We start from the raw sequence: 26,331 nt of genomic DNA, 5'->3' as shown, positions 1-26,331 counted from the left end.
ACACGGGCCGCTTAGTCACCTTAAATTACACAGATGAGACAACTTTGTAACTGTCAAGGGGAACTAATTATAATATACTGGATGGTGCATTTCAGATTTAACGTTGAGCGATTACATGCTGTGACATTAGTATCTTTATATGCTTGACAATTATGTTACAATTACTGCCGTAAAGTTCAATGACTAGATTTAAGGGTTGGCGATTACGAGGACCCGAAAGTTACTAAGAGTATGAAGAATTTGTTAGTTGTTGGAAGTAAACCAGACTAGCCTTTGTTTTATTAACTAATGCCCCGGAAACACATCGGTATCTCTTTCATCGCTTATGGTCCATATTACGCTGGATTGTTATATTGAAAGAAAGAAAGAAAGGTTTAATAGGACGTGTCCTTACGTGTTTTAGACACAATAAAAAGTATAAAAAAATACAACAAAAACAAAAAACATATAAACTAATTATAACTACTGACCAACTTAATCTAAAATATAACAACAACAAAACAAAACAAAGATAATTAACGTGTCCTACAAGGTGTACCATTCAGCTTCCAAGTTGGGTCCAAGAACCCAACGCTGATTTTCAGTGGTACCCTGTGTGGTACCATTTAGTTATATTGCAATTGTTTTCACTAGTCCTTAAGATTGGCTACCAAAATTCAATCGGTTTACAACTATATTGTGCAAAAGTAGTGCATCGTAACTCGAAATACATTTAATTACAATTAAGTATATTTATGTGTATTATAAGGAAATACTCATATAAATCGTGTTTATCCCAATTCGTCAATCTTAAGTAAATAACAAATGTTTCCTTATTATAATACAAATAAAATGATCGTTCCTTTTACCGTTTCTATAATATATTTATACTATTAATAAATAAGACTTGATCATCTTCCAAAACTTTAAACATAAATTTATTGAATATTACACAATGTTTTTAGAATCGAAATCCGTCGAAAGGCTCAATCGAATTTATATTTTTCCGTAGATATATTTTTTTTCTTCTAGAACAAAAGTGGTTATTTCTAGGTATTCGGAGACTTGAGGGGATTTTTATATTAAGCTATATAAAATTTAAAATAAAATTTAGAAACAGAAACAGTTCAATAGCTAAGTTATAAAAAAAGACATTTTGTAATATAGCCTAAATAAAGTATTAATAAGCGAATCCGTCAAACTCTCTATAACAGAGCACAGCACACAGCATGTTCTACAATAAATAATGCAGGATTCTATCCTTACTATTATCCTCACGAAGAAGTCTCTGAAAGGCATATGGGGGTTAAAATTATTGCAAATAGTCACCCCTATTACCTCGTAACGGATATACGTCGAGTTACCAATAACCCTGTATATGTCATTATTTATAAGTTAATGGAATAATCATCTAAAACCTTTAAGATATATGTTCTTTTCTTAAAGATTCCAAGTCGTATCGGTTCGGAAAAACCTCCGGCAAGGCTGGTCCATAAAAACCACCCTCTTGATAAAAACCACGCTGTTGTTTAATTAATTATATCCCTTGTTTTTCGCTCATACAATTGGTTCTCTCGTGTAAAACCGAGAAAGAAAGATCGCAGTAATTTCGAGATCACCTTTTTTATATAAAAAAAGTATACTGTAACTCTTTATAGTTTATACTTGGCACGTGTTCAGATTGAATCAGTTGACGCATAATAACGCTATCATTAATATATTATATTAATAAATATCGTTATTACTGATGTTTGAGATTTTTGTCACAAGCGAGAAACTCTGTTTTATGGATTTTAATGAAACTTTCCAATAATAATAACATATTATGTGAATAATAATTGGCAACTAACGCGTAAAACGCGAGCCAAGTGGCTAAACAACGAAAACTAGTATCTCATAAAGTAATAATAATTTATATTTTAAGTTCACTCTTGATATGTATAGAATTAAAAGATTAGTTTTTAGGCCCTTAGTTAAGTAATTTGTAAAATCTGTGTAAAAAGTGGTGTTCCTTAAAAACGGCTCGTATTATCTACATGTCTTTAGACATTTATATGTATAACAGGCATGTAATACATAAATTGAAGGTTTTTGATCCTTATTTCTTCCCACGAAAGAGTTAAAAAATATAATATTTAATGTAGGACGAAGCACAGGTAACATCGGGAGCATTGAAACCAGTATAAGTAACATAAATACACGTGCTATATAGGTAGCAGTGTTTACTAATTTACACCAAATATTTCATCTTAAATTTGTTTACTGTTTAGTGAGATGTCCACTTCGAAGAAAACGTCAATACATTCTTGGGGTCATACAGATTCCACACAAAAACGAGTCGGTTGTATTGTTTGCGGTTTCCGGAACCTAAAACACGGGCGTTTGAAACTATTTCAAGATGACAGCCATGCTGACCGATCGCATTTTTTGTCTCAATTCTTTAGTAGTTATCTCGAGTGTTTTACAATAACATACGTCCAAATTTGATTATTTAATTTATCTACTCATTTGTATTTATACCTTAATATATTTTTATTTATACATAGCAACTTCATAACTTATTTGAATTCATATATGTATGATTTTAAAAAGACGTTTTCCATGCTAAATTTTAGAAAGACAGAAATGTTTTTTGAGTATAAGAAATAGACGGTGAAAACCCAACTATCCTAAATATTATCATTATTATTTTAAATTATAAATGTACATATATTCGGTCTGTTTCGTCTGTAACTAATGGGCGAAAGGGAGCGCTCAGAAAGGGATCAGCATGTAAATTTTTTCCTGATTATAGTGATATTGATGACTTAATGATTTGCAACCGCGAATCTCAGAAAGCACATAAAACCGTATACTCTACACCTAATTGCTCTACGTTCCTGACTGTCTTTCAATATGACTATGAAAATGCACTCATTTACCGACTATAACATATCTTGAAACATCTTTTCATTGCCCCCTGGGTCTAGTCGGTAGTACGGCCGCAAATTCGGAAATCGTCACTTGGTGGTAGGGCTTTGTGCAAGCCCCTCTGGGTAAGTACCACCCACTCATCAGTTATTCTACCGCCAAACAACAGTACTCAATATTGTTGTGTTCCGGTTTGAACGGTGATTAAGCCAGTGTAACTGCAGGCACAAGGGACATAATATCTTAGTTCCCAAGGTTAGTGGCGCATTGACGATTTAAGGAATAGTTAATATTCCTTACAGCGTATATTGCCTATGGGCAATGGTGACCACTTACCATCAGGTGGCCCATATGTTCGTCAGCTTTCAAACCTAAGCAGGCCCGTTAAGATGTATCAATATTAGCTGGCAGTAATTATATTTGGAAACCACTAAGTCTTACGCTGAAACTCTCTGCGGTCGTGTCTCATTTGTCGTCGCACCGAATTATGAAAGTATTCTTCCCTCAAATAGAGACTGCACCTGTGTTTGCGAACATACTCGTGACGTATATTCAGCGTAGTCGCCTAGTCTATACTAACGATGGCAATCATTGCCAAATTTGTTTTTTATAATGGCATTGGTAATCGTCGAGCAAATGGACCACTTAAGTGGTCATCGCTGCCCATACGCATCAGCGTATGTTGTACGTAACCTTGAGAATTTAGATCTTACGTCCCTTGTACACAGTACACTCACTCACCCTTCAAATCGAAACACATGAGTCCTAAGCACTGATGCTTGGCAGTTGAATATATGATATTTGGAAGGTTCTTACCCAGTAGGCTTGCATAACCTCCTACCAAAGTAATAAGGCCACAGGTTCTTGACCTTGGGTAAGTGTAGTTGTTTCTTATTTTCCTGATATTAGTGTAGTCCTATTTTGTATTCAAATGTTATTTTTATTTGGCGCCACAAATTAACCAGTTATCCAACAGTTTTATTAGTCGTTAAATCGTGTTCTTAAATTGCTATATATATGCATAATTAAACATTAAATTTTCGGACAAAAAGCCGTACAGGTATATAGATAACGATTTCTTTAGCTTACATAACAATTAGTCAATTACCGATAATTTATTAAACGCAACCGCCGACGAGGTTTTCACGGCGAATGTGCGCCTAGCCTTACAGTTTTTATATTGTTGCGGATTGACTTGACCCTCTTACAACTACAATGAACTAGGTTAATATCTTTTATGTATTCTTTAAATACAAGTAAATCATAATTGATTGCGTTTAAATTTCGTACTTTTTATTATAAATCAGTTTTAAATAGACGAGCTGAGATGGCCCAGTGGTTAGAACGCGTGCATCTTAACCGATGATTGCGGGTTCAAACCCAGGCAAGCACCACTATATAATTCTGCCACATGTGCATTCCAACAACCCGCACTGAAGCAGCGTGGCGAAATACGTTCCAAACCCTCTCCTTAATGGAAGAGGATGCCTTATCTCAGCTGTGGGAAATTGATAGGCTGTTACTTTACTTTTTTTTACTTTAAATGGACAATGCTATGTTTGATTCAAATAAATTCAATTTAATGAACAAAGCACTAAACGTCTTATTCTATTCTCGTTACTATATCAGCATGTCTGTTGTCTACAGAGACAGAACATCTAACAGGTTGCTAGTATTTATGCATATATAGGCTATTCCAATGGAAGTAGGAATAAAGGTAAACAAACCTTAGGTTTACGTATTGCATGTTTATTGGGCTGTTCTCCTCTTATGGTTAGAATAGAGTATAAATATTACTTTTAATATGAAGGTTATTGAACATTTATACAGAGTATTCATGATGATGGTGATGTCCATGCCGATTTCGAACACGTCTTCCAATCTCAAGGCCAACTAGCCGACGTTTGATTACGACCATCATGGTGCACAAGTGTAAACAAACACAGGGGTATTCTAAAATCCCTCACTATCAAAATACAATAGGAAGACACGTTACGTCCGGAGAGAGCTCAAGAGCAACGGCTTTACGTGCTTTCGGACACCTAAGAAGTACACTCTTCAAACTTCCAGACTTCGAAATACTATATACAGAATGTTTTTCGATGGATAATCCTGTTTGCTTTTTTTTGGACACTTATTTCGACAGGACTATACCGAGAAGGTAGTCACTACCGAATACAAACTGAATTAAAACATATCTTTAGTATTATAGTCATTACAGACAATGACATAGTATCAAGATAATGCTGTGTCTGTTTGCATGTCCTTATATTAAGATACAAAAACTACAACAATAAATAAGGCAACTGTCATTATAAACTAGGCTATTCGGTAAACTGGATACATGAAAAGTAATAATAAATCTTATTCCCCTTGATCTCAGTCATACAGGTTGCATTGTAAATAATTTAAGTAACTTATTCCATCAACCTACTTCCAGCTATTCTAGCACAATCATACTCCAGGTGAGAATATATGTGGCAGAATTCTTAGACATGTAGGTACATATTTCAAACAATTTTTTTCTTGAGTGTCATGTGTAAGAGACCCATTGTACTTGTCCGCTTACCAACCCGTAGCTAACTTATAACATATTCTAGAAAACTTATAAAAAATAAATATAGATTATATAGTCAAAGTCCAGCTACATAGGTCTATAATAGTCAGTTGACATACATCATAACTCTTAATTCAATCTGACTTATGCTGACTTTAATATAGTTTATTAATGTAATGGAACAACTATTTGTTACTTGCATTCCTTGTATCATTAATTAAATTTATAAAGATACAATGAGTTATCTAATTATCTACCATTCTCGTAAGAATGATCAATTTTACCGAGTTATTGTCATTTAAACTCTGCAGTGATCACTATAATTTGCACTAACGACAGCCACATAAACAATTTAACATTTTCTATAAACAAATTTTTGTTCACAATTTGTAGCTATCACCAACAATTACACATCACTATTTGGATCGATATAAATACGAGAAACTCTTATCACTTATGCCAATACTGTGCTATAGTATCATTATCAATTTACTTATGTATGGAAAAAAGAAATTATAAAGAAAACTCAATAGCCTAGTTGAACAAGTTTCCAGCTATTTGAAAATTTGTTTAATTATACACAAATAGTCAATATAAGGTAAATACAGAATGACAGACATACTGGCAGACAGCAGTATCTACATCTCACAATCTATACAGCATTTGCCTTGAGCTCACTGTGAGACAACATGATTCATCTGCTTCGAGGTCATTTCACATCTGTTCCGTGACATTGTCACAACAAAAAGGGCTTTGCAATAGACATAAACAATGTAAATAGAGAAATGTTTATCCATAGTTTATTCTTTTTTTTTTTAAATCAGTAAATAAATGTGAAAATAGGCAACCTGATTTTCAATGATAAGAATTAATTTTTACTAATGAACCACCAAACTTGGGAATGAAGTTATTATGTCTTTTGCGTCTGGCTCATATACTCTTTGAAATAGAACACTATAATTAATACTATATATTACACCTTGATGGTAGGTACCTCTTGGGGATAGAATACATGATGAATGTGAGGTACCTACCCAGAGAAGTTACTCAAAGCCCTATAACCAAGTAAACTATCTTCACAATAACCCTTATGTTTTTTTTTATTTTGCAAAGAACTTTTTCTTGTTAGTTATTAAAATTTTTGTTGACATATTATTTAGATAATGTCTTTGTGACCTAGAAACCAACTTTTATTTTATTACATGAAGGTCTCCTAGCATAAAAAAACCTAAGCACAAAGCTAAGCACAAAAAAACCCTACTGTAGTGAATATTAAATTCCTTTAAATTCCTATTTTAAATAAAACAACATTATTTCATCAAGTATTATATAGCATCTTTTTTTGTTTATCGTTTGTCATTGTGAGAATTATATTTTTAATAAATAATGTTGCAATAGTATTAAACATGTTTAAAATTTGTTTCTATGATTGGTTTTGTGTATTTGTCATAGTCATGTGTCATAGGTTTGTTTTTCTTAAAATGAGCTCATGTGTATATTGCCTTTTAAAACAATAAGGACATAACCTTGTTTAGAAACAGGCCATAATAGTGATCTCAGATACATCATATAAATTATCCGTTACAAGACCAATACTATGAATCATTGTTGACATATTTTTTTCATTATAACTGTTTCATTTTGTATCATTTATAGAATATGGTTGAAGTTAATTTAAATAAGATAAATTGTTACCTAAATGTCAATTATTCAAATCCACTGAAACATTCAGTGAAGATAGTAAATAATTCTGAATTCTGATAGGTTGAACACATCTTCATGCAGGGAATATATTACATTTCAAAACAAGAATTTACTAGAATCTGAATTTGTTACTTGGGTTTTTTTTTTATTGCGACAGTTGCGCAATTATCTGTTGTGAATACAGACTTGCTTATAAAACTGCTTCATCACCACAAATTATTGTTCATAACCTACAAAGAACGAGATACAATTAAAAGAGTACAGTTATAATTGAATTTACTAACCAACTGCGGCGAATTCGTCTGGTGTTCTGCCGCCCGCTAGGAGCCACCGACACCAGTCGATCGTCTCCCACTCGTCAATAGCCTTGCTGGGGTTCAGCAAGACTTCAAGAAGTGGGCCGAGGTGCTGCGGTGAACCGCTCGCGCAATCCGCATGGATATACGCAGCTGCACCTCGTTTCCCCTTTTTCATTAACACTTGAGCCGTTGAATTTGACATTTTAACACTTTATTCACTAGTCACATCAACAAGCTAACTATACACATAAGTCACTGTATATTTCGGTCACTCACGGAAGAAACACCATTACCAGTTTTACATAAGGCAATGAACTGCGGTCCGTAACGCATCCGCGGTTAAACATCGTGGTGGTGTGTTGCTAAAGTACCATTTTGTAAGAATTTAAAACTATAACACTGCATCAAATGATAACGTTGAAGTTTACAAAAGAATTACAAATAACTAAAATACTTCGCAGTTAAAAATAATAATAGAGCAATGCAGAAACAACTCGGCCATTGGTATGGGTTACCATTGAAATAATGTTAAATATTTAAAAAAAAGTTACTGCCCATGTTGCCCGGTAAAAAATTCAAATATTATACTGTAATATAAATAAATAAATATTTTGAACAAATATATATTTTATTACTTAAAGAAAACCTCGGAATAAAATTAAACCTGATACACCAATAATAGAGTATGAGAATTTTATATGTGTTTTTTTTTTCAATTAATTTGAATCGTTTTGATAGTCCGATTCCATAACACTAATCATTATTCTTCGCATCATTATAACTAACAATAATTAAATAAATTAAAATACTTTAGCCTTATTATCTTTATCTATCTATTTCTGTGTCGATATTTTTCTGACGATCACGAAATTTAATTTATATAAATGCTTAATGCGGTATTGAAAAAGTCAGTGTGATCCTTTAGTCGACTGTACTTCTGCATTCTAATTTCTACATAACTTTATAATCTGTAATTTTATTTTGATGCGCATAACGTAGTGCGTTTAGCGCATGCGTACTTTTTATTTTTAAATACTTGTTAAATGTTATTGACATTTAAAAATCCAACGTGGTTCTTAAATTTCTATAAAGAATTCACGTTATATTCACGTTGTTATTATAATTAAGGCATACTTTAGTTAATATTATAATACTGTATAGAACTTACTAGGAAAACATCATGGGTGAAGAGAAAAAGGTTATGTTTCACGAAATGGAATTGGATGATCGAATATTAAAGGTACGTTTTGTCTTTTTATTCTTCTCACTTAATTGAAACATATGTAAAAATTAAATAACCTTAATAAATGAAGTTCGATTTAAAAATGTTGAAATTTGGATGCTTGCTAACTTTCCACATTTATTGACGTAGTTATAAAAAATATGTATAAATGTAGAGTACATTTTGTATAGCTTATTTTAGGCAATATCCCAACTTGGATGGCCAAATCCAACACTAATACAAGAGACAGCGATACCTCTTCTATTGGAAGGCAAAGATGTGCTCATGCGCGCGAGAACAGGATCAGGAAAGACAGCAGCATTCACAATACCCGTCATACAGAAGATATTGAATCTTAAAAATACAAGTACACATCAGTGTATCAAAGCCCTTATATTGTCTCCGAGTAAAGAATTATGTGGTCAGGTAATTACAACTATATATAAAAGCATATGTTTTAGGTTAATCGTAAATCATTATAGTTTTTTGTTGATAACTTGTTATTCTAACTTAAACTAAAAAGTATAGTAGTAGAAGCATTTGAAATTTTTTTTTTTGTTATATTACTTTTTTATTTATTATACAAAAACTTGATCTAAGTTCATCTGCCTTTAGAAAACAAGCTTGAATTTAGTATCTAAGAGGTTTTCTTTTTTACGAAAGTGTTAAATATAAAATGAATTTTAATAATTTCAGATTACATCAGTAATAAATGACTTAACACTAAAATGCTCAAGAGAAGTTCGTTGCATAGATATATCACAAAACGGAGATATGCAAATACAAAAGTCTTTGTTAGCAGATAAGCCAGATATTGTTGTAGCAACACCGTCTAGGGCATTAGCACACTTGAAAGCAAATAGTATGAGATTAAAGGAAGACTTATCTGTACTTGTTGTTGACGAGGCTGACTTGGTATTTTCATTTGGATATGAAGCTGAAATTAAAGAACTTTTAGGGTGATTATTTTTACTTTTTTGACATAGCTTTATACAAAACATTACAACATTTTTGGTGGTACGGCTTTTTGTAAGCCCTGATTTGTAAGGGTCCTACCTAAGTAAGTAGGTACCACCTACTCATCATCATATTCTACTGCAAAATAACAGTATTCAGTATTGTGTTCCAGTTCAAAGGGTGATTGAGCCAGTGTAACTACAGATATCATTGTCTATGGGTGATGGTGACCACTTATCACCTGGTGGCTCACAAGCCCGACCTTAAGATGTTATGTCCCTTGTGCATTTAACACTAATTAATTAATTACAGTTTTGCAATAGAATATTTGATAATGGGTTGGTACTAAACCAGACAGGCTCGCAAAAAACCCTACCACCTAATAAATTTCTCTTTACAATTATATGATATATTTAATTTTTAAAATTTATAATTCAAATTTTTATTACAGACATTTACCAAAAATTTATCAAGCAGTGCTTGCTTCAGCAACTCTGTCGGATGATGTTCTTAGTTTAAAAAAAATAGTTCTTAGAAATCCAGTGACACTGAAACTGGAAGAGCCAGAGTTAGCACCATCAACACAATTGCAGCATTACCACCTGTTTGCGGAAGAGGATGACAAAGCAGCTATACTGTATGCACTTCTAAAATTAAATTTAATTAGAGGAAAAAGTATAATCTTTGTCAGAACAGTAGACAGATGCTATAAGTAAGTAATCTAATAAATATATAAGTCTTATAACAAAATAAACGATAAGAGGATATTTTGCCGTTAATGACAGATTAAATAAAGGTATTTTTATTTTTAGATTGAAACTTTACCTGGAACAGTTCAAAATCAGTTCATGCGTCTTAAATTCAGAGTTACCAGCTGCAATCAGATGTCTGTCGGTAGAACAATTCAATAGAGGACGATATCAAATAATTGTAGCGTCAGATGAGAAAGCTTTAGAAAAACCAGATGGTGGTTTGCTTGGTGATGAAGAGTTTGGAAAGAAGAGAAGGGTATGTATTTTTTATTTTGATTAAATTTTATTTATCAAATCAAAATCTTTCCGGCCACAGTTGAGTTAAGCTCACTGGCTCAGCAATCATCACCTTCAATCCTCCTTTATATGATTAAAAATAAATTAACATATACTTATAACATATTTCAGCAAAAATCAAAACGTAAAAAAGACAAAGAATCCGGTGTGTCACGTGGCATTGACTTTCAGCATGTTTCCAATGTTATCAACTTTGACTTTCCTCTGGATGTAACGTCATATGTTCATCGAGCTGGGCGTACTGCTAGGGGAAACAACCAGGTTTGTTTGACAATACCTTGACTAGCCTTTTACTCAGTGCCTTCCATTTACATCTCTTAGAGAGGGTATTATATTAATTATAATTGGAGGTATGCAAATGCTAAAGTATTATGTTTATTCTATTATTGTATATTACGTTTTTGATCATAATGTGTAATATTGGCACAGTAGGAGTCCATTTTCAACAGTTGTTTAACAGTTAGACATGGGTACTTAAACAGCACACTCAGTGGTGGGGTATTTTTAGGTCAGTTATCAATTACTGCTATTAAACCTACATGCTTGTTTATTCAGGATATTTTATAACAATTTATGATTCACTGTTTCTAGTATTTATAATGAAACATTTTTTTAGGGATCAGTGTTGTCCTTCGTAGCTATAAGAGAGAAGCCACTTATGGATGCAGTCGAGGAACATTTATCAAAAGGGTTTAACGGGCAACAAGTTTTACAGTAAGTTAACATTACATAGTTAATCCTTGCTAAAAAAATATATGTAGTTTCTTAAAGAAAAAAATACTTAATAACTTATAATATTTAGTAATTGGAAAACTTAAGCTCTTTTATGTCTGCAGAAAATATGAGTTCGCTCTGGAGTCAGTGGAAGGGTTCCGTTACCGCTCCCGCGACGCGTGGCGCGCCGTCACGCGCGTCGCCGTACGGGAGGCCCGACTCGCTGAGCTCCGCAGAGAACTGCTAGCCTGCAGACAGCTGCAGGTATAGCAAAAGATGTGCTTATTTCACGTAGCTGCCGTAACATTCACATGATGACATATAAATACATATCACTTTGATGAACGACTAATCTTCTCTCTGACTCTATAAGTTCATATAATATATTTTGGTATTCCGGGGTCAGTGTTATACTTATTTCCGATTACAGGGCTACTTCGAAGAGAACCCGTCGGACCACGCGGCTCTGAAGCGCGACAAGGCGCTCCACACGGTGCGCCTGCAGCCGCAGCTGGCGCACGTGCCGGAGTACCTGCTGCCGGCCGCGCTCCGCAACGAGGACACGGAGGCCGACGTGGACGCCGCCGCGCCCGCGCCCAAGAAGAAGAAACCCGGTAACTTTGGGAGCGCCAAGAGGCATAAATATCAGGTTAGTTATTTTCATATTTTAGTATTTATTATCATTATATAAACAGATACCTAAATATCTTACACTGAGGAATTAAAAATCTCCATTTTAGATTGCAATAGTTTTTGGCGTCGTTCATTTTTTTAATAAAAACAGTGTATTTGACCTCCAATTCTTAATATCAATGTCAAGCTATGACTAGCCATTTTTTTAACACAGATCACATTATCAATTGGCATATATCTAAGGCACTGGATTCCATATTATGTAATCCGGCTCGAAGGACCATGAAATTAGGATAACATTTAAAGTGACCATTAAGATATTTGTCAAATCAATTAGTATTCGTTTAGCTCTGTATCTGACTACACTTCGAATATAAATACTTATATAAATTACTTGTTCACAGGCTCGTCAAAGCGACCCCCTCAAAAGTTTTCAGTTGAAGAACCTAAAGAAGACGCCTGCAGCAGACGACACATAGCACTTTGTTAGTATCGAGAAGAGAATTCTCTAATACAAAGACTTTTTACACTGACAAATGTTCTTTCTAAACGATTGTAAATGTAAATAAAGTGTGTCTGATGTTTTGTTTTTTTCTTTACACAGTGCGAGCAACACGTGGTCGCGTTATTAGTTGAGGAGTTTGGTTAGTACGATATTAATGATGCGTGGGTGTAAATGTCTTATATAATAAAATATATATAATGTTCTGTTTAAATTATTATTGGATTTTTTATTTTATATTAGAAATTAAATGACTTAAGAATACATAATTAGTTTAACGATATAGCGATCTGAAAGTAGCAGGTTCGATCCTGCAATATTTGCTGGTGTCGTGTATAAATTAAATAAGTATACGCTAAGTGGTGGTCAAAATACATGTACAATATGTGATCTTCATTGGTTAAGTTACTAGGTAAGTATGAATATATAATATCTTATAAAAAGAAAACAGTAACAATTTGTTATTTCATTTACTAGTGCTAGGATAAGACCTAGCTTCGTAAATTATTATTAATGAAAGTAAATTTGAAAATTATGTTATAATACATGGTGTTGCAAAAATGGTGGTGATGCATAAAATGTAGGTCAAACTAATAATAAATATATTATACATTTTTAATGAAATATATTCAATTTTTATATATGCAATAAAAAGCCTGCATTTCTCATTAATATTTTTAAAAATCTAATAGAATGCTTTCGAAGTGTATATCAAATGTAATTATTTTTTTGTCATTTCATTTTACTTAACCAATAATAAAATAAAAAAGTAGATATGGAATTGTAGGCTATAAGACTAGGCTAGTCATTAAAAAAAAAAAGAAATCTGCCATTTGCATAAAGATGGATTATCATTTACTTTTATTTACTATAAGACTAACAACCTAACTTCAAATTTAGCATTTGCATGTCTGCTTAGTTAATTGCTAGCTTAAAATAAGTATGTGCATGCCTGAGTTTTTTTATAACTGTTTACGAGGGTAAATTAAGTTACTAAGATGCAGGTAATTAGGCGGGAAAACAGGAAGTTAATCTATCGCTTAGAACTTTTAAAGGTCTTTGGATTCTGAATAAGTGTATTGATCCATGTCTTCCTGTTAATATGACGTTGTATTAATAATGGGTGGACTGCGCAGAACGCAAGTCCAACTACCAAAAATTACACGTACGACTTATTCCAGTGTGGAATAGTCACAGACCAGCTTATTCCAGCCGCAGTGCAATGGCTGGCGCCGGCCCGGGGCATCCGCCTTCTTGATCACGGTACACCCTACGCAAGGTTAGTATGCTCGATTTTACCTCGCACTGCCTTATATACCCGCGTCCGGGAATCTTGACATCGCGATTTAATTATCGGATCAGTGACATCTGTTAGCGGATTTTGGAAATAATTAGATGACGTCCAATGCATTGCCTTATTGAAAAATTTGAATTCAGAATTCCAAAAGAAGCATGTCCAAAAAGTATTTATTTAAAAAAGTTCGATCTAATTTTAGTATTGCGTTGCCTGACCTTTTCGTTCTATAACTGCACTTATTTTTTAATGAATACTTTTTAATAGTGGTTTTCATGAATAAATCAAGTTTTTTTTTTAAATATTAATTAGACGCAGATTTATTATAAAAAAAGAAACAAATTAGTCTCGTATATAAGCACACTTTATTAGTTAACAAAAAATTTAAACAGATTTCGAATTCCGTCTCTTTCTTGGCGGTTCTTTGATTACAGTTCTAGAGTCGCTGAAGGCTCTTCTGAGTGAGAGAGCTCGTTGACAAAGTGACTCGTTGCTTGGCGGGCTTAGGTACGAAAACGGGCGATTGAGATAGTAGCCGTATGCGCCCATCTCTCGACGATGCCACGGATTGGTTGTTATCCTGGAACAATAATCGTAATATACGAAAAAGATCGAAATAACTCTATATCAACAGAGTAAATCAGCTTGACGCTGTATTTTGTAGAACTAATAAGTACAAGCTTATTTACAAGTAAATGTTATTTTTAAACTAGGAAAGGAGCGCATTTTTTGTATTGTACAGGCAATTACTCAGTAAATTTATTATCATATAATATTTCATAATCACCATATCATAAGCGGCGGCGCCACTGACTTAGGTCGAGTGTACACGTAGAATACAAGCGGCACCGTGGAACACATCCAAATCATCCATTGCTGCATGATCTGACAGCTCTCCACTTCATTAATCGGTATTGAACCGTCGTTCTGAAATAACCGCAATATTTAAAAAATAAATCTCACTACAATTGAGTTATTACATTTCAGACGATGTTTTAATCTTTTGAAAATTAGCTTATTTTCTTTAACTTCTTTTATAGTTCAACTTGCTTCTGAAAATCAATATTGAATCAGATGGGAGAGACCCAAAGTATTTTACGATGCAGGATGTGTCTTGCAGGATGTTACAATTAGCATTATATATTAAGCGACTGATTGAAAACAAAACATATTATCTCTACACATAATAAAATTGGAATGTCTGTTTGTTCCGGCTAATCTCTCGAACGGCTGAACCGATTTTGACTGGACTTTCACTGGCAGATAAATGATAAAAGAAGGAGTAACGTATGCTATATATTTAATACAATATTACCGAATTCAATAATAATTTTTTTTTTTGTTAAATTCAAACGCGTACTAGGCTGCAAGCACAGATAGTTTGAATATAAGTGTGGCAGCTAAAAAGGCAGTGTGGTCACCTGAGTTAATTGCGTCTTTTGTTGATATAATAAAAGCACAACATTTTAAAATCCTACATAACTTCAGTGCCTTAAATTTGACACTATTAAAAAAAAATAGAACGTTAGGCAGATTATTATAAAATGTTATGTTGACTATATTGTCAACGCAAGGAGGCGCATGTAACTGCCCTTTTTGGGGCTATTCGTTTCACGCGTACAATTTTATTAAAAAAAAAATTGTTATACATTTACCGTTTCATAACAATATCGTACTAAAAATTTCGCGACGTTTATGACCACAAACCAAAAATGTAGACTATAAATAACCATCCAAATGAATAATAGATTCTGAAACAGATGAAAAAGATAAATATTAATTATTGAATCACCTATAAATCTCCTTTGTCTCCATACTTTTTTGTTGGTACCACCTGGTACATACCTGTAATATTATCTCCCATAATGGTATACGCCTGAAAACGAACCTTCTGAACATCGCTGATATCAAACGATGAGCCAGTGCAGCTGAACCTAAAGCCCATAAGATTGTCGGAACTGTTGACAGATAACTTTCACCACATTTTGACCAATCGAAAAGCTGAAATAAAATTGTTACAAATAAAAGGACCAATTAGAACTTAAAATCTGAATATAAAGGGCAGGGAGGGAAGCTCATATTAGTCCTTAGTTTGATAGGTTATAAAACAAATTCATAATTCGTTACTTATTTATTATTAAGATGTAATTTAGGACCCTGGACAAATAGGTAAATTATTTATTTTTTTAAATCTTCGCGTATTTTTGACAAACATGAGCATATCATGCTGCACTGCTAAATTTTTTATGTCCTCGTATAGACAAAAATTTAAGAGTTAAAAAAAATAGCAGAGTTACATTCTTGTGGCACGTGACACGTCGCGCCTAATTTATTTACGTAATAATTGCATTGGTGCCATTGGATTACAAAATTCACTATGTAATAATCTGCACAAATATTATACGTGCATACCGCAGCCACGGTATTTTTTTTGCTATATTTTATTCCGATACAGATATATCAAATAAGTCGCGTCATTACTGAATTAATACAATTTAAAACATGACTATTCAAGTAAATCCATCAAAATTATTTAAGAAATTTTAATATACTAATTAATGTATGATACCTCTGTACTTCCAGATCTTACATAACTCAATACTTTCGAATACAACATCACAGAGTTGGTTTAAAACGAGACATATAGTGCTTGATCATAAGGAACATTAATTTATAATCATGTTTATCGAAAAAATTAAATAAGTAGACTATGTGACCATCATTGCTGTGTGATTGACGCTGTCAGTTGTTTGAAAAACAATGCCCTGTGCCTCACTTCATTGAAGTATGTCATGATGTATTGATGAAAACTCCATTGTATGAACTTTTTTTATTCGTGTTTTATTTCTTTTTTACTCTGAGATTGCTGATTGAATAGAACATATGGATGGGAAACGCATTACAAGGGCGTTGAGGAAAAATCTCTATTATAAAACTTTCTGAGTAGTACTTTTTTCTTTTTTAGACTGAAAATCAATATCTTTATTAATACTACGCAGATGCTAGAATGTTTTTCGACAGATCACAAGCTTACGGGTTCGAATCCTGGATCGAGCTTGAGATAATATGTAGGTATACAACGCTGATTCAATATCAAAGTCTATATTTTGTGTTTATAATATTAATTTTCTAAATTCAAATTCGTTCAAATGTTGTAATCATAATAACTGTAGGTAATACAGCATGCAGTGTGCTGGCGGTGGAGAAATTGGTTGGCATTGTTGCCAGTTGTAGGTATGTACCCATCGCCAATGAACATGGGTGGTGTGAGAAATATTTAAGATCACAATGCGCTACCAACGTTTAGAACTGAGTTGTAATATCCCCTGTGTCTGAAATTATTCTGGCTTATTCACTTTGCAAAGCAAAACGATGTGTTCTGAAAATAATTAGCAGTATATTACTACCAGTATGAGCCGAGATGGCCCAGTGGTTAGAACACGTGCATCTTAACCGATGATTGCGGGTTCAAACCCAGGCAAGCACCGCTGTTTCATGTGCTTAATTTGCCTTTATAATTCATCTCGTGCTCTGCGGTGAAGGAAAACATCGTGAGGAAACCTGCATGTGACAAATTTCATAGAAATTCTGCCACATGTGTATTCCACCAACCCGCATTGGAACAGCGTGGTGGAATATGTTCCAAGCCCTCTCTTCAAAAAGGGAGAGGAGGCCTTTAGCCCAGCAGTGGGAAATTTGCAGGCTGTTACTCTACTCTCTCTTACTACCAGTAATATAAATGAGGCAAAGAATTTACGTTTTTAAAATTAAAAAAAAAAATTATATTCAATCTTTAAGTACAAAGAATCCTTAGTTAATTTTTTAGAACACATTCTTAATTTAAGTAACCGATATGAGCAAATCGTAATGCAATCCCTCTGTCGCTTAATAAATCAGCGCGGGTCCTCGAGGCGAGACGCTGTGCTTAATGGACCTGCGAAACTTTTCCTCGGAAGTACAGCACAGGGGTGCGGTTTCCGTGCAGTTTATCAGTAACGCCTGATCGAACGCGGTCAACGATGTATATGCACTTTTTAATTAATTTTAACTTACAAACGATCATTCGTATACGAAATACGTTGCAGTTTTATCCATCTATACATATAATAAAATTGGTGTCTATATCGCTACCAAAATAATATTTAATTCAATTTTTGTGTGATAAACGACTGATCTATTTTGACTTTCACTGGCAGGTAGCTGATATAATAAGGAGTAACTTGGGCTAATTTTATTTTAAAATTATATAAGTATAAAGTCACGTTTAATATCCAAATACTCTTCGGTACCGCGCGCAGGCCATCTGTCACCTCGGGTACCTTAATATCACAAAAGCCGCCTAATACAGAATTAATAAATTTCAACTGAACAATATTTTTTTTGTTAAAAAGAGCAACTGTTCTTGTGGTTACTTCTAGCTGGAAGCTGATTTTCGAAACGATGGTACTATTTAATTATCGTCGTTTCAAAAACGCTTCATTTTGAAGTTTACTTGAATTAAATTGATTTGGTTTATTGGTGGATTAAAATTCAAATGCGCACTAAGTCGCGGGCACAGGTAGCTAAGTAAATAAACAAATAAAAAAACGAAAAATATTTAATAGACATTTATTAGTTTTTACAAAACGTTAGCTGTTTTCATAAAATCCAAAATATAATTCAGACTGTACTCTTTGCACGGATGGAAGTGCAAGAAATACATTCGCGGGCGTCCGGCGCACCGCTGCAGCAACATCGTGTCTCCTGAAACAAGTTACTGTTAGGAATGATGCATCTTACCTATATAATAATCAACGGGGCAATGCTGCTAGCATTCTTGCCACCATTCCACGCGGTCAAGATTCATACAGTAATTAGTTTTAGTTCATATTTGTATATATTTAAGCTTTTAATGTTATTTTAATAATGTAAGCCGATTTTGGTCCTATCGATTATGGGATGATAGAAAATCTGTTATGGTGTTATTTTAAAGAGCTATGGCTTAATTTCTGCTCATCTATATGTGCAGATATTTCTTCTTCTTAAATTAAATTATTTAAACTGTTATATTGTAAATTTAGTCTTAAGAAATGCACGACAAAGATATAGATAAGAAATCTCTTTTAAATTTGTACCTACATCACTTATATTTATTAAATATTAAATATTATATTTGACATTAAATTATCTTGTATATAGGTACATTTCTTTAAATTAACTACTAAGATGTATGAATACCGTTGAATACTAGTAGCATGATGAATACGCTACAAAATTAAAACGACACATTTCCCATATTTAAGTTTTTAATGAGCGTTATTTACTGATTCAACAACTGTAGATTTAATGTGGCATTTAATTGACCTGTAGCGGCTCAATGGATAGAAAGAGTGCATCCTAACCGAAGACTGTGTTACAATTGCTGCTACGAGAATACGTGCTTATAATATATCTCGTTTTAGACTGTGAAAGGAACTATCGTAAGTAATGTATAAAGCAACATCTACCCCCAATAAATTATATCCACCGACTTGCTCTGATGTGGCGTGGCGGACTTAGTATAAAGTCTACTTGATGATAGAAAAAATAGACAAAGATTTGAATATTTGATTAATGGGACCTTTATTGATATATTATTTGATAATTATATATATTTGGCGCTGTTTCCTTACTTTTTAAAAATTTATTACTATAACCGTGCATTTTTTTTATAATCAACTTTTAAGAACTATAACATGATTTCAGTTATAGCTTGCATCTTGTATATTAGTAAAACTAGCTCCGAACAATGACATAGTACCAAAACCAACCACTACAGTTGATAAACAGTACCTTTTTTTTACAAATTAGCTAATCAGGAGTATAATTGTTGCACAATTCTGGGCTAAGTATGATTCAAAGATGCAAAGTATAAACGACTAAATAAAACAAGCTAAGTGTATGTAGGTCAGGTAAGTTGGAAAATATCTTTCAGAATGCTATACGAGTAGCTTATACAGCGTTGCGCGTCAAGTGACAAATTTAGGTTAAAGAAAAAGAGAGCTTTAACAACGATCTCTATGTGCTAAGATTCCTTTTGATCTTAGAATCACTAGATATTCATAACATTTACGTGATAAAATGTCTGTTACGTTTCGAGATTGACATAATTACAACAAATATTTTTGTTTTTAAAAATGTTTTAATGAAATGTTTAGGTGATTCATTTAGATATATATCTAATTGACACGTATAAAAAACGTTTTTTTTTTGGGCTGTATGTCGACATTAAAATGTTGAAATTTTTTATATATTTTTGGTAGCTTTACTGCAACTTGAAATGAAGGTAGTTTCTTAAATGTGTATGATTTGGTGGTTTATTTATGTTGAGACTTAAGTTAAGGATATGTTTTATTAGTTAAAAAAAGATTAAATTAAGTAATTAATTTCTAGTTTTTTTTTAAACCAATTTCCTTTATGTATCCTATCGGTGTCATCACAGGAATAACAGACCATCGACGCTTCGTGTTCGTATTCTCCAAAGGAAAGGTCACTAGGTAGAAAACTGCTGGTCTGTAACGCTCTCGCATCCATAACACCATATCAATCAGACTTTCCATAGGCGGAAAGGGTAAATTACCAATTTTTAAAACTATTAAGAGGTAGATAGTCAAACTGACAATTGTTGCCCTAATACCTATCAGCATGGTACCCCACTCTCTAAATGGTAAGCACGCACGCTATTTTGATGTTATGTCCTTTGTGTCCTGTAGTTCCTCTGGCTCACTCACTCTTCCAATTAGAACACAATAATAAAAGATACACCAAGTATAACTATTAATACTGAGTATTGTTTGGTTGGGTTGGTTGAGGTTGATAAAATATAACGAAGTGAGTACGTAGTAGGCTGTCACGGGTTTGCTTGAAGTGAACGAGTATATTTGTATTTCTACTGACCGCAATGTACGTTCTGAGCTTCTCAATAGCTTCGGCCGTGGCTTGGCCGGGCTGACAGACGAGGGGCGTGCACAGTGATTCTCGTTTCTGGATTCCGCCGACCTCCACCGACGGCCGCTTCGAGCATACGCTCTCACTCTAGTTAACAACTTTATCACTATAGCTTCACCTAATTCTATGTCTATAATCTATATTAATATTATAAACGTGAAAGTAACTCTGTCTGTCTATGTGTCGCTCTTTCACGACCAAACCGCTAAACCGATTTTTATGAATTTTCGTATGAAGCAAACTTGAACTTCAAGAAGTAACATAGGCTGTTTTTTTTGCCAACACCCTAAAACGCGAAACGAAACCGTGGGCGACTACTAGTTGATATAGATGTGGCGGCCACGTGCAAAGCTGATTTTATTTTAATCAAGTATTAGGAAGTTCACAGTCTCAACAACAAAAAACTTATACTCTTTAATCTTCTGAACCTCCCGTCCCATTGGATTTTAAGAGTGAGTGAGTAGAATGTAATACAGTAGTGTACTACATCTCTTTATCAGTATGCTGTATGTATATGGTCTATCATACGTGTGTGCGTCACTGGTCGGGGTGTGTGTGTACCGGCGCAGACGGAGGCGCGCTGCGTACACCATACTGTTCACCTTCTCGATGGTGCTGTTGACGCCGCGAGTTGCGCGCTCGTGCAATTCGGCTTGCCTGTTTTATTTTAACATTTTACAGTAACACACAGTAAACTGCTTCTTTTACCCTTCAAAACGGAACACAAGATTACTAGCTCTGCTTGGCCAGAATATATGAAAAGTAGCAACCTACTTTTACCTACCCAGACGTACATATTATTATCGTTGCACAAAGCCAAACTATCAAGTATAAGAAACCATTGATAAAATAGCTTATAAAAACTAAAAGAACGTAACTGCCAGATAAATTCTAAAGAATTTTATGTTCTATGTAGCGATAGAAACGAAATTGTTTTGATACCAACAGTCAAATTATAATCTGATGATTGTCTAAATATTGGTCTTTGATATTTCGGTTGACTACTGTTGAAAAATAAAAAAAAACATTGTTTTCCAAATTACCAACCACTGCTCCAGGTAAGGCATATTGAACCTCTGGCAGTAATGTTTCCTCACATAATCCGCGTAGCAGAGGGAGAGGAACCAACAGACTGTGATGTGGATTTGAGGTTGCTGCTGTTTCAAGAACCTGGTGAGTGGACCTAACGGAACCATTTCCGTTTGACCCAGTAAACCAGCCGTCGTCAACTCTAGCAGCATGCTGGGACTCTGTGTTGAAAATCGTTTTAAATTGAATTATAATAAACAAACCAAGTTTATCTTGAACAAAATATTTAAAGCACAATTTATATGACTGAAATAAAAATTCGTTTATTATTTATAGAAGCATTACACTTACAGATAGGAAAATATACCTGTATGTGACTTTTAATGAATTATTTACAACTTTTTATAGCATAAACAGTTAGAAAAGTAATGTTTATTGTGCTTCATACAATACTTCATCTGTCTACGAGTAAGGACTCGTAACAGTAATATTTTTACATGTTATCAAGGTCATATTTGTTCAAATTGTATACTTTAATGGTTAGATCCAGAGCTTACATAAAACCACTTACGTCCTTAATAAGGGTGTCCAGGTAGTATTGAAAGAAGCGCATCGAGCACACCCAGAGGTGGACCATCAGGGCCAACATTCCGACGATCATGGATGACTAGCAGCAAAAAAGATTAGCATCTTGATTAACATATATTTTTTAAATTATATCGCTCAATAAAGCCAAGTTCAAAACAAAAGTTTGCAATGGTGAGTTATTCACTTTAGTCGCACAGTTAGTATACAGGATTCATTCTAATATTAGTATGTTTCAAGTAGCATGGATATGTCTGAATATGAAATGTGAATTTGCCGTTTAAATTATTGTGTAAGATTGCAAGTGGACGAGTAGTTTGTTTGGTTGTGTCGTGTTACAATGAGCTTGTTAACAGTCAGCCCTCGCCAATAATTTGCCATGGTAGCATTAGTCTGAGGAGTAAAGGTAAATCAGAATAATTCCTGTACACTGACAACGAGGGTCTTCTCGAGCAGCGAAACGTGCGCGTGGTCGCCAGCTATGAAGACGGTCGCCTGCAGCTCGTTGTAGAGGAAAAGTGCTGCGGCGCTCGCGAACACTATTGTCGGGCCCATCCCCCACACCTCCCCGTTGCAGCTCAGCCATTTCGCTATTGAATCTAACTGGCATTCGTGTAGATTCTGAAATCAACATTCATTTTAAAAATAAACTCGTTCGTGGCTTAGTAAGGCTTTTAGAAATATTTATTCTACACATTGATAAAATCGGCGAGACAGAAGATGACGTCAGCGTAGTTTATTGGTCGTAGAGCGAATGCGAGCGAAATGGCGTCAAAATTATTCCATGATATTTCTGAATTCTGAAACTGCTAAATCGAACGAACAGAGGATTTTTTTTTGAATAATTATAGCATGTTTTGAATGTGTGTTTGGTTTCTTTTATAAACATATTAGAGCAAGCAGATATAATTTTCGGCGTAGTACTGCAACGCTGTTTTTGCACCGTGTTTAGGGTGCTTGGATAAATGCTATGGTTTTACGGTTTTGCTATGTTCACGAATTCTTGTATGAATTGGTTTTCAATGTCGTCTAGTGTAGCTTACTCTAGGCGACATTGAAACCCAAATTTTTTACATATGTATAACCTATTGATGTCCCTTAAATACTCTAACGTTGCTTACATTTTACCATTATTCTGATTATAATTATCTCGGTGGTAGGGCTTTTACAAGAGACATAACATCTTTGTTCCCAAGATTGGTGGCGGATTGTTGGTGTAAGGAATATTTAATATTTCTTACAGCGCCATTGTCTATGGGCGGCGGTGACCACTTACTATCAGGTGGCCTATTTACTCGTATGCCTACCGATATAATTTTTTTTATGTGATAGGTGGCAAACGAGCAGGAGGCTCATCTGATGGAAAGTGACTACCACCGCCCATGGACATCTGCAGCACCAGGGGGCTTGCAGGTGCGTTGTCGGCCTTTAAGAAAGGAGTACACTCTTTTCTTGAAGGTTGCCATGTCGTATCGGTTCGGAAAAAACGAAAGCTAGTTCCACAAAGTGGTTGTGCGAAAAAATTATAAAAAGATGATAATAATCTTAACGGAACTTATAAATGAGCACTCACGCAATGTGTATTGAAGCTTACAGTTTTTCCCGCCATACATAGGCCGGTTTCGAGTTTCAGTTTCTCTTTGCTTTATCATTTTTAACATGAATGTCACAGACACATCTCGCCAAGTTTACACTTTATTAATTTTATAATTTTTCGCTAACAATTTAACATTTTTGTCTTTATTTTTGAAGTTTCAGTGTCAAGTGATTTGTCAAAACTAGATGGTTTTGTAAAACAACCTTTTTATAAGAATTTTTAAAGTCATTAATACTTAAAAAAAAGTATTATCCAGGAAAATCATTAAATGTATATTTACAATTTCATTGAATTTGTTAACTAAAATGTATATCTGATCTAGAAGGAAATTAGAGGCAGTTCTGAACTAGCTAGAAGCCTACCGAAATTTGTTACTGATTCTAACATAGTAATAGTTAACCACAGTTTAATGGTGTGATTACTTGCTGAAACCAGCGCATGTATGAGTGTATATGCAATTTATGTGTGTTTATATATGTCCTTGGCATTAAAAAAGCCGAATAAATGCATGCATAAACAAGATCTCTATATATGTATCTTCTAGCAACATCAACGTGGTCAAAAATAATCAAAACCTTGAAAGAACATTCTAGAACAGTTTGACACTTATAAACCAATACCTAAATAAAAAAAAACCTTTGTATATTACGCAGAATATTTTGTGCTAGAAATAAAACAACGATTTTATAAACAAATGTCCAGACGGACCTGTAATGGCTGACACAGGCCTATCTACTCATTTGTACTTTATTTCTAATTGGTAAACCACACAACGATCATCTACAGATAATATAAGGACATAGACATCAATTCTTAATATACAAAAATGAGTATTAACAGCGTTAAAACTTTGGCACAAACACTAACTGTGGGTATATGAACTTTTTGTTTTTTAGTTTTATATAAAAACACAGCACAACACACATATTTGATATACGATATTTAACATATATTTTTATATCTAATATAAATACGAAAATGGCATATAGTTTTAAACATTGATTCAAAATAAACCGTTAAATAATTTAAAATATTAATGACAGTAACATCAATTACTACAGATTAAATTCTGTTTCTCTAATGGTTTGATGAAATTGAAATTATTTAAAAAATAAATCTTCTTATTCTCTACGTTCCGTTATAAGTATATCTATATAAAACAAACTAACATCAATACATAATAACATCAATAACAAGCGCTATCTTAATACCTAATAAGCTACATTTTAGTGCCCGACTCAATCAGCCACATACATCGTCATAGACTAAATAATTTTAATTTACCTACTATAAGTAGTAATAATAATCAAATCATTTATATAACAACTGTTATGAAAGATATGAACGACATTCCTTCATTCATTGCCCTGGAATGAAGAAGTGTTATTCAATTACACTTATTATTACAAAATAATAAGTAATATTATTAAGTGATAAATAAGATAATAAATTAAATCGCTTCCTACATAAAGCACTTAAAATCATTCTTTGCGTCAAAGTAATGAATTGTATAATTATAGTCTGACCAGCATTTCGTGTTACTTATATACAAGTAATACACACGTTATATACAAGTAATCATTCGTTGTTAATATCTAGATATATATTTTTTAAAGTTCTAAACCTATGCTTCATAAAATCCTATTACATACTCGCCTTTATAATTTAATGATTATATATTTTATTACATAAGTAAATGATTGGCTACTTCATATAACTATCAAAGAAATATATTTATTATTAATAAAACATATATTACCAAATACACTCTTGTATTCTGATTAATTATGTATAATATATGTTACTAACTTTATACGAAGTACATTTTCCTAATTTCAAGATTAGGTCCGTTATATAAAGTATTGCCCTCAAAGACCCGTGCGATTCTTATATTATATTTAATTATATATTAAAGCTATAATATATGTATTAAATATTAAACACTTCATAAAACTTTCACAATATTTTATATATGTATATACATTGTGCTATTCAACGACAATTGTTTAAAACTTTCTCTAGAAATGTATTATACGACGACGATATATTTTATACAATAGATTAGCTTAGTATAACTATCATATAATTATTTAAATATTGAAAGCTCTAAATATCCAAGCGTTTTCTTAAGTAATCGGTAAATATACATGATTATATATGACAAGAAATTATATTCACTAACGTTAAAATTTGAAAACTACATTACTGATTATAGTCTATATTAAAGTCATTATGAGATCCGTCTTTATAACAAGTTCAGGGCCTGAAGATAGCAAATAAAATGCCTCCCTAAATGTTGCCTGCAATGATAATGAAATGCAAGTAACATTCATG

General features: G+C 33.4%; 4 protein-coding genes and 1 non-coding gene across 7 annotated transcripts in view; 1 reads left to right on the top strand and 4 right to left on the bottom strand.

Annotated features, from left to right (window-relative positions):
* LOC124534257 (E3 ubiquitin-protein ligase Ubr3) overlaps positions 1-7,970 on the bottom strand; it is a 69,873-nt gene extending 61,903 nt beyond the window's left edge. The window contains exon 1 of the mRNA XM_047110004.1: positions 7,435-7,970. Coding sequence (XP_046965960.1) covers positions 7,435-7,651 — 217 coding nt within the window. The 5' untranslated portion in view covers positions 7,652-7,970. The remainder of the gene's footprint in view (positions 1-7,434) is intronic.
* Positions 7,971-8,423: 453 nt separating this feature from the next.
* On the top strand, positions 8,424-12,744 carry LOC124534343 (probable ATP-dependent RNA helicase DDX56). 3 transcript variants are annotated; one of them, XM_047110119.1, is made up of 11 exons: positions 8,424-8,689; positions 8,873-9,097; positions 9,368-9,630; positions 10,080-10,340; positions 10,441-10,636; positions 10,789-10,938; positions 11,294-11,391; positions 11,514-11,655; positions 11,822-12,040; positions 12,429-12,509; positions 12,629-12,744. In XM_047110119.1, exons 1-10 carry the CDS (start codon positions 8,630-8,632, stop codon positions 12,501-12,503), a joined length of 1,689 nt encoding a protein of 562 aa, XP_046966075.1. In that variant the 5' UTR covers positions 8,424-8,629; the 3' UTR covers positions 12,504-12,509; positions 12,629-12,744. The 3 variants fall into 3 exon arrangements, with proteins under 3 accessions (XP_046966075.1, XP_046966074.1, XP_046966076.1); XM_047110118.1 differs by having other exon boundaries at positions 12,429-12,744; XM_047110120.1 differs by having other exon boundaries at positions 8,430-8,689; positions 8,863-9,097; positions 12,429-12,744.
* A 905-nt stretch (positions 12,745-13,649) lies between these two features.
* LOC124534511 lies at positions 13,650-13,813 on the bottom strand. The gene has a single exon (XR_006966743.1). It is a non-coding gene; the product is annotated as a U1 spliceosomal RNA (small nuclear RNA).
* A 374-nt stretch (positions 13,814-14,187) lies between these two features.
* On the bottom strand, positions 14,188-16,555 carry LOC124534334. The gene is made up of 5 exons (XM_047110106.1): positions 16,390-16,555; positions 15,666-15,821; positions 15,476-15,571; positions 14,608-14,747; positions 14,188-14,400 (listed from the first exon to the last, which is right to left on the bottom strand). Exons 1-5 carry the CDS (start codon positions 16,435-16,437, stop codon positions 14,205-14,207), a joined length of 636 nt encoding a protein of 211 aa, XP_046966062.1. The 5' UTR covers positions 16,438-16,555; the 3' UTR covers positions 14,188-14,204.
* A 1,863-nt stretch (positions 16,556-18,418) lies between these two features.
* Positions 18,419-24,158, bottom strand: LOC124534346. Its single transcript, XM_047110134.1, has 7 exons — positions 23,974-24,158; positions 22,836-23,021; positions 22,387-22,482; positions 21,834-22,036; positions 21,315-21,443; positions 20,736-20,871; positions 18,419-18,563 (listed from the first exon to the last, which is right to left on the bottom strand). Exons 1-7 carry the CDS (start codon positions 24,007-24,009, stop codon positions 18,480-18,482), a joined length of 870 nt encoding a protein of 289 aa, XP_046966090.1. The 5' UTR covers positions 24,010-24,158; the 3' UTR covers positions 18,419-18,479.
* Positions 24,159-26,331: the final 2,173 nt, after the last annotated feature.

This window comes from Vanessa cardui, chromosome 12 (assembly GCF_905220365.1).
Source record: "Vanessa cardui chromosome 12, ilVanCard2.1, whole genome shotgun sequence".
In the NCBI taxonomy this organism is placed as follows: Eukaryota; Metazoa; Arthropoda; class Insecta; order Lepidoptera; family Nymphalidae; genus Vanessa; species Vanessa cardui.
Note: the sequence above shows the minus strand (reverse complement) of the source record. Positions and strands in the feature narration are given on the sequence as shown.